The sequence below is a fragment of the Melospiza georgiana genome, chromosome 4 (genome assembly GCF_028018845.1).
Source record: "Melospiza georgiana isolate bMelGeo1 chromosome 4, bMelGeo1.pri, whole genome shotgun sequence".
NCBI lineage: Eukaryota > Metazoa > Chordata > Aves > Passeriformes > Passerellidae > Melospiza > Melospiza georgiana.
Window position 1 is genome coordinate 59,532,492 of NC_080433.1, and position 9,363 is coordinate 59,541,854.

The window sequence follows — 9,363 nt, forward strand, 5'->3', positions numbered from 1 at the left end:
GTAAAGGCTGTAGCCCTGCTGTGATGATTTCTAGGCAAGTCAGACTGACCATAGCAGAGCTTGTTTGGAAGCTAAAATTTTGAATGAGAGCGCATTCTTTTTTCGCACTGCCATTTTAGGTTGTTACTTTATTATCTAGTTTTGTAGACATGAGGGAGCAAATAAATGTTATGGAAACATCTGAAGCAACTGTGTGAGGAGTCTGGGTGAAAAGAAAGTGAAGTTTCCAGACTGTAGTCCATAAAAATATTTTTCAAGGCATTTGAAATTAGTGTTAACTTTTACAAGATCGGTTTTGCACTTTTCTCTCTTTGTGCTGTTTCATGTTATCAAAAGCAAATCAATGTTATCAAAATGTTATCAAAAACAAATCAAACCAAAAGACATTCCATTGTCATTCATGCTGCCCTTCTAACATCTTATCTTGGTTTTGTCTTCCAGGGCACACCACAGCCATTTCGCGGGAGGACCCCAGGCCATGGCTGCGCGGGTCGGAGCGCTGGCAGCGCTGGCAGCGGTGGCAGTGGTGGCAGTGGTGGCAGTGGTGGCCCTGCTGGCTGTGGCCGAGGCGGCGCTGCCGAAGCCGGCGCGGGCGCCCCCGGTTCTGCACAAGCCTTTCCTGGTGGTGTGGAACGCGCCCACCGAGCAGTGCCGGCTGCGGTACAAGGTGGACCTGGACCTCGGCGTTTTTGACATCGCATCCAACATCAACGAGACTCTGAGTGGATCCAACGTGACAATCTTCTACCACACCCATCTGGGACACTACCCCTACTACTCAGATAACGGAGATCCCGTTAATGGAGGGGTGCCCCAGAACGAAAGTCTTATCAAGCACCTCAGCAAAGCAAAGTCTGACATTGACTATTGCATACCCATGAAGAAATTTCAGGGACTTGCAGTCATTGACTGGGAAAACTGGAGGCCCCAGTGGGATAGGAACTGGGGCAATAAAAGCATTTATAGAAATAAATCTCTCGAGATTGTTAGGAGACGGCATCCTCGGTGGTCAGAGGACAAAATTAGGAAAGTGGCTAAAGAGGAATTTGAAAATGCTGGCAGGAGTTTTATGAATAACACCATCCTTCTGGCTGAGCACATGAGACCAAACGGTTTGTGGGGTTACTACCTTTACCCAGACTGCTACAATTACGATTACAAAGAACACCCCCAGACATACACAGGGAAATGCCCAGCCATTGAGTCCTTCCGCAACGACCTCCTGCTCTGGCTGTGGAGGGAAAGCACTGCTCTCTACCCTTCTATATACCTGGATTATATACTGAAGTCAAGTCCAAATGCACTAAAATTTGTTCACTATCGGGTTAAAGAGGCAATACGTGTTGCCTCAATTGCTAGAACAGACTATGTTTTGCCAGTATTTGTTTACTCCAGACCATTTTATGCCTATACTTTTCATGTTTTAACAGAGGTAAGCAGACAGACTTCTTTCAAAATGTAGAAATTAGAAATAGCCTCTTAAAAAAAGTATGCTCTAAAAGCACTCACACATTTGTTTTTCATATTTAAGGCAGCTCCCTGAGAGGAAGTACTGTAGTCACAGCACAAAACTCTATGCCTTTCAAGAGTTAATATTGCAGTGGTTTGGTCTACCTCTGTGAGATAACATTGTATGTTTTTAATGAAGGTGGTTTAGAAAGAAAGTACAAAGAAATATCTTTAGGAAATAATTCGTTTTGATATTTTTATTTTTCAGGGCAGCTTGTGAAATGAGCTTGACAGATATTGTGACGTTTAAAATTAATTAGTTCAATGGAAAGATAAACTTTCATGAGAAAGGATCCTCAGGGTTTTTTTGTTTCTTTATGCAAATGTAAATTCATTCAATATAGAAATAAACTAGTTCAAGTAAAGCAATCTGTCCTGGAGTTCCTAACTCCTGCATGATGAGCAGTGGCCATCTATCTCACTTGTCAGAAGTACAACATCTTCATGTCCAACATTTGGTGCTGAACTGTGCAGTCTTTTTATCAAAGAAACCCAGTTTTTGACTTATGCAATGTCCCATCAACCAGTGTTCAAGTGCAATAAATATGTACTGGCCACAACACTGATGGTAAATTATGTATGTGCAAATCTCAGACTTTCTAGATGTGTAATGATGATCGTTGCTCTTTGTTTATGCACATAATAGAGATGCACAGACACTTATTCATTTCTCTAATAGTTGCTTCAAGTGCCAAAAGTTTTTCTTTGGTTTCTTTCATTCCATGAGAAAGGAGAAAATCTGGGACAGGGAACTCATGGAAATAACCCCTTGATGACAAAGGTCATCTGAGGGTGCTTCCTCCCTTTATTTTATGGAGAGCTGGTGAGAGATTCCTTCTAATGCTACCAGAGACAAGTTCCTGACTCAAACTAGAGCAGAAGAAGGGAGAGAATTGACAAGGGAAAAGGCAAAGTTCAGTCAGTAAACCACAGGATGTGTGGAGCTTCAGCTGGGAGCTGGAGCTGAGGAGGTGCAGCAGATCACTGAGAGCCTGAGAAATGCTTCAAGCTGACCCCAGGAAGCAAATTTTACTTTCAGGCTGCCCCTGAAAAGCACATTGTACATAGAAGTAAATTAGGAATTTGGTCTGGTTTATTTTCAGCAACCAGAAACTCTCTGGAGCTGTTTTCTCTGTGCAAATCACAGGTGCTAGCTGACTCAGAAATGATGGTCAGATAGGGCAGCCTAGTCCTGAAGGCAAGGAGTCACTGGGGCCAGTACAGGCAGAATGCCACCCAGAAGAAGAACTCAGGCTAGGAAATACATAAGAATTTTTCAAATGCAGTCTGTAATAATACATTTTTATAAAATTAATCAGTCCTTTGATCAATATAAAAATACCATGAAAGCTATGAAAACTACCATGCTGATAACAATTATGTGTGAGCTCAAAATCTGTGGTAGTAGATAGGTATGTTTTACCTTAAGCTATTTTCTGAACAGTGCAGTAGAAATTTGAAGTGATACTTCTCTCAGGTTACATTCTTTAACTCACCAACCTGCTTTCCAGTTGCATGTAGCCATTTGCTTTCGGATGTTTGAAAGATTGCTTTACAACTTTAAAAAGATCTTTGCATAGCCAGAGAAACATATTTGGATTATGCTCCACTACATATTTTCTAATAAGGACAGCATGGGCAGGTACTCAGCATGGGACAGGGCTTAACGTGGCCAGACACATCATCTGTGAGAACAGCTTGGGTTCTGACAGGAACTTGCAGGTTTGTATTTAAAAACATAGAAATGATCCAAAAAATAATGTTCTTGTATTCTTTCATAGCCCTGGAGCCACTGGGATAATTTAAATGTGGTTTTGTATGTTCAGGTTTTAGACTAGGTTGGAGCTTCTCGTTTAACCCATGACAAGCCCGTAAGTGATGCTCACAAAGTTACAAGCAAGGCAAGAAACCTCTGAGCTCCAGAAACAATGTGCATGAAGGTGACAAGGAAAGGTCCCAGGACAATGACATCCAGGCTAAATGGCCACAGAAAAATTGGAACAGCGGGCAGATGGGATAGTTACCTGACCTGTGGCAGGGACTGGGCCAGGACAACCACAGCCTTGCTCCATTGAGCTGTGCAAGAGCTGTGCTTTCTATCCCAACAGAAACACTGCTGACATTCAAGGCTTGTGTGCAAGCCCTTCTGTACAAAGGGCTCATGTGAAATTGTACAGTGGAGTCAGAAAAAGTGGTTGTGAGTCAGAGTCACTGAGGGAGAGGCACAGGTCTATCAAACCTTCAGAAAGATGAAAAGCCCAGGTCCCAGACAGATGCTGTAGCTGTGTGTGCTGTACCTTTCACCCTGACTGCATCTGGAAATCAAGTGAGTTGTGCATAAGGTGTCTGAGAAATTAATCCTGCTTTTTCTCTTGGAAACAATTTATAAATTCTGAGTTGGGATCCAAATCATTATGAAAGGTTTTTGTGTTTGCTAGAAATGTGTACAAGCAGTTTGCCATCTGTAGGGTATTTAGAAACTTTCTGCTTAGACAATTCACTGCTAAGCTTGTGGGGGAGGGAAGTCACACAGTAGCATCTGTGCTTCCTGACTAGATGGCTGAAATCATTAATAAAGCAGGATGACAACTGGCAGATGATTAATAATGGATAGCAGTCCTGTTGCTCCCCTACAGATCGTCTTTGATGACCAGGTGTGCATGTGTGTAGAGACCAACCCCTGCAACCATGCCAGGCTTGAACTACTAGTGCTGAATACAGAAAACTCCTGTCTGTAACCAAGGCTCTTCAAGATTACAGATATTTTTCTTTCCTCAACATGTAACTAGAACTGACTGTCTTGTTTCACATTCATCTGAAGCTCCAAAACTAAAAGTTTAGTTCACCTCCTATTCTTTTAAGGTCCTGTGCAGTGACTTGGGTGATCTAAATACAAAGAAACGTTGACAGAGAGTAGAGCCTCCTCCTCCTCCCTGCCAAATCAGGTGTCCATTTGTGGATAGCCCAGCCTAGTCTTGAGGACCTTAGGTAGTTGCACACTGCCCCCAAAAGCTTGAACAAAAATGAGCATCACAAGGGAAGATACTTGTTGACTTGTTAATCATTTGGACAAATACCAGTCACCAAAGTCTGATACGAGAAGCAAATTAGGATTCCCCAGCTAAAAAAATGCTCAGATAATAATATTTAAAATATCTATTTTTTTTTTCATTGTATGTTTTCTTCCATATGAGGCTTTTATTACACTCTCAAAGAAGAGCCATTCCAGTGAGCCCCCACCAAGGCCCAGCTGTGCTGTGTAGAAGGGGCACATGTTCAATCCCAAACCAGGACTGCTGTGTCTGAGGCTGCTGGTGGAATTCATGGGCCTCACTCAGTTCTTCATTATCAACACAAATTTAAGCTGTAGTTGGGTTCCCACTTATTTCTCTTTCTCTCCTTTGAACATTCATTGAGTTGGTGCAAAGTGAAATGGTATCAGACAGAGATGTCACCTGAAACCTCAGGATGAAGGTTACCCTCTCCACAGGGTTATCTGGAGATTATGTGTCAGACCAGCTCTTTCTGTTGCTCTGTTTCTGGGAAGGACTCTTAGCACCTGACCTTTGTTCCAAAGAATACACAAAGAGGAGATGTAAGGTGTAAGGAAAGTGTTTAAATGAAGTCCTATACAATATTTTTGTGGCGAACTGCTGTTTTCACCAGCATCTAGCACCTGTGCAGGTTCTGTAGGAGTCCTTTAAGAATCCCTAGGAAAACATACCCTCCAACAAAATGCCAAATTTTGGCCTTAGCCAAAGATAAGTGCTGAATTTCTTAGTGTTGTCAAGGTAGTAATTCTAGATTTCAGGAAAGTAAAGGAGTAGGTGCCTCAGGGATTTAAGTTGAAATTATCAGCGCCATTGGACTTCACACATCTAGAGGCCTGGAAGAACTATAGGCATGAGTTCTGTCAGTTTTATATCCATATGAATTAGACATGAAGTGCTGTAATATTTTTGTGATCTGATAAAACTATCAAAAGAAAGATGTGGGATATGGGCTTATAAAAATTTAGATTTACTGACTTCTGGTAAAACACTCTAATTCTCAGAGCATATTACTTATAAAGAAATTATTTCAGCGTTTTCTCAGGTCCTAGTTCATCCAGCAATCCTAAATATTTATTGATTATTTATTCTGGATGTCTCATAAGTTTTAATTCATTTTCTTAATGAGATCTGAAATGTGTTAATGCAAAATCACTCAACTGTCATGTGAGTAATGTAAAATCATAGTCTTTGCACCTGGGTAAACTTCATAAAATGTTTTGCAGATGACAAAGGCCTGGGAACCCTCATAACCAACACAACAGACTGAATTTCACATTCTTTTAACATTCGATATTTTGATCTTTAATTAACACACTCCTTTTTTAAAAAAACTGATTAATTGATTAATTCTCATAGGAAATACCCGTCCTCCTTAACCCCATTGAAAATAACACCTTTAGTCCACAGGTGTTTGGATATACCACTATCCTTTAAAAAGTACTTCTGGTCTGTATGCTTTTAAGAGTAATAACAGTCTCTAAAAGACTGTTTGGGTTATCAGCAGCAACAAGAGCTTCAGGCAAGACCAGTTACACCTTAAATCACTCTGAACTCTGTGCTAGGAACCAGTAGGCAAACTCTACTCTTCCAGACTTTTGTAGGTTCTCCTGCACATTTTTGTCCAACCTTCAGTTGAGGGTCAAAGCCACTGCTCACTCTGAATTCCCTGTAATTGTCTTCAACTCTTCAGTGGCTTTTCCCTTTCCCACGATATTTATTTGGGTTTTTTTGTATCCCTCAGGCCACAAATGTTTCAGGAATGAAAATTCCATAACTATGGATTGATAAATCAACGCAGGCCCACTTACACAGAGGAATATATTATTTAGTAGTAATTAATAATAACACGGTTCTTCCACTCTGTAATTTTGCTTTTCTAAATTTGCCACCACCATACTGAGATAATTTGGTTGGTATTTTTGATTGTTCTCCAGTCAAAGAGTTGCAAAGACTGTAAAAAAGACCATAAATACCTTTTTAAATGAATTTTCTCTTTGTCAAATTGAGAAATATTGTAAGGTCTGTCATTACAAATACTGATCAGGAATTACTTTTTAATTAACTATTGCAGACAGAAATGGTTTTAGATGTAATTGACTATGCCTTGAAATTTGGGGGAGAAGTTCCTTCCTACATATTTTTGAAGATTAAATTGCATTTTTCTAGACACAATATTCATAATCCCAGAGAATGGCTTCAAGACACTTGCAAGATACATTGCCATGTTGTTGGCAAGGCATTCCTGTTCAACACTCAGGCTGCTGTGGTGGAGTTGTATTATTGCTATTGCTATAACTCAGCTCCTTATTGGTTCAATTCTAAAAGTGGACATGGTAAATATGCAGGTGTGTGCGTTTGGCTTTTCCCCCCCACTTGGCACTTTTATCAGGCAGAGATTAATTTTTCAAAGATATGTTTCCTGGACTAATGGCCCTCATGCTGGTAAAAGCAGCAGCCCTGTCTGTACCATGGCTAAAGCAGCACGAGTTAGACCCAGCCTAAAGCCATCAGCTGCATCCAGACACTGTAAGGGTGATCCAGGATGTGTGATCAGACTGACCCAAGATGTGTGATCAGACTGATGATCTTTGCCAAAAATGTTACCTAGGTAAGTTTGGTAACCATTCAAAGACTAGTACATAAAATAGATCACTAAATCCTTACTCCACCGGCTTGGTTGGAGGAACCCTTGTGAATAAATGACAAAGATTTCATTATTTAAGAGGCCCACTGATGAATGCCACCTATGCAAACCTTTGTAGAGACACTGAAGAGCTTTCTAAACTAAACAGTGATTTTATTGAGACGAATATACCACTGGACCAATGTTCCCTCTGGAGGAAATAAAAAGAAGCTATGCCTATATCCCAGTGTTTTTTTTTTAATTTTGCTTTTGTATATTTGTTTTTCTCATGTGTGGATTTGTCCTTTTTCAGAGGGATCTGGTCAGCACCATTGGGGAAAGCGCGGCGTTGGGAGCAGCGGGAGTTGTTCTCTGGGGCAGCATGCAGTACGCCAGCTCAAAGGTCGGTCAGATCAGTTTCCCAGTTCTCAGGAATCACCTCAATAACCTCAATCTTAGGAATCACCTCTTATCTGGCACCACACCCTCCATGCCTACCTTTATCAGTGCCATCAGCTAACAAGGGAGGAGGATGGCTCAGCACTACTTTCAGGTCTCATTAATTCTGCTAGGCTGAAAAGTCCTGTTGCTCCAGAGCACATTGCTTTGGGCAGGTCATTTGTAGCTCAGTGGAATAATGAGCCCAGGTGAGGAGAAAGACATGTTTCAAAACAATGCCATACAAATATAAGCACAGCTTGTTTTACAGTGTTCTACTTTGTAACTATGACAATTGTCCAGATCGACTGGGAAGGAATGGAGCCTGGAGGTGAGGTATTTTCTCCAGTTGCTAATGTTGAAATGTTACATGGAAAACAATGTCACAAGACAAGCCCAGTTGCTTCTCCCAGGTTCTTCAGACTTTCATAAATAAACCTTTTTGAGGAGATGGAAGGCAGGACTGGATTTTCCCAGAAGGCATGGCAGGATAGCCCCCATTCCTAAAACTGGGCTTTGGTGCCCTCTCTGCTTTTCATGCAGTCTGCTGCCCTGTTCCTGAAGTCTCTGGCAAAGTGCCACTGCCTTGGTCAGAGGAACCAGGAAATCTGAACTGGAACTTTCTAGTTGCAATTGCAGCAACTTCTGAGCTGGTTTATGAATATTATGTGGCTCCTGGTAAACTGAAGATATTGGAGTGATCAGGGCCAGAGTGGTGACTTAATTTGTGCTTTAAAACCTGTAAGTCCCATGCATTTCTCCTAGTCAGCAGCTACCAGAAATCTCTGCTTAAGGGATGAGTTAGTCTCAGATGTGAACCATATGAACTCTCTTTCTGCCTCCTGGGACTCCTCCCTAGTCTCACACTATATGTTCCTACCAGGCATTCAAATGGTAACTATAGTAGAGGTCAATACTTTTCTAATCTTGGAAATAAACTCATTTAAACCAAATAGATCCCTCCAGTATCTAAGTCCAACAAGATTTATCTCAATGAATTATTTTGGACAAGAACAGTTTAGTAATAGCATCTTTTTAGGCACAATAAACTTGGACATAATGCTAGATACTGAGATATGTGTTGTGGCTGTTCATTTTTCCCAGGAGAGCTGCTTAACAGTGAAGCGGTACATCGACGGACCTTTGGGGCACTATGTCATCAATGTGACCTCAGCAGCCAAGCTCTGCAGCAAAGTGCTGTGCAAGAAGAATGGCAGATGCATCCGCAGGAACAGCGACTCCTCTGCCTACCTCCATTTGTCACCCAGGGATTTCAAGATCCACGTCCGTCACTCAGAGAGGGGCCCCAGGTTCCAGGTGACTGGCAAACCCAGCCTGGAGAGCATTGAAGCCATGAAGCAGAGGTTTATTTGTCAGTGTTACCAGGGCTGGACAGGAATATTTTGTGAATTGCCTGACCAAAGTCTATTGGAACACTGGGTTCATGTAGTGTTCAGTAGATCAAGAGAACAAAGCCTTTTTACTTTCCTCTTAGGAGCCATGCAGCTTCTTCTGCTTTGTTCTACGCATTAAGGTTTCTAAGGCAGTTCAAGGGAATAAAAATGGTGCCTCTAAGAGTCCTGTTTCTTAAAAGAAATTATTGTAAAGGGAAAAGGTATTCTTGATTAAATGATTTTATTCTGTTTTAGTAATTTTCAAGCCCTGGAAATTTTTTAGACAATAAAAACTTTGAAAACAATTTTTTACCTGCTCCTTTACTCCTACCTTGTGTTTCACTCA

At 41.3% G+C, this 9,363-nt stretch overlaps 1 protein-coding gene across 1 annotated transcript; it reads left to right on the forward strand.

Moving 5' to 3' along the window:
* The first annotated feature begins 478 nt into the window (after positions 1 to 478).
* On the forward strand, positions 479 to 9,156 carry LOC131083018 (hyaluronidase-1-like). The gene is made up of 3 exons (XM_058023296.1): positions 479 to 1,432; positions 7,499 to 7,588; positions 8,728 to 9,156. The coding sequence occupies exons 1-3, from the start codon at positions 479 to 481 to the stop codon at positions 9,154 to 9,156; spliced, it is 1,473 nt and encodes a 490-aa protein (XP_057879279.1).
* The last annotated feature ends 207 nt before the right edge of the window (positions 9,157 to 9,363 follow it).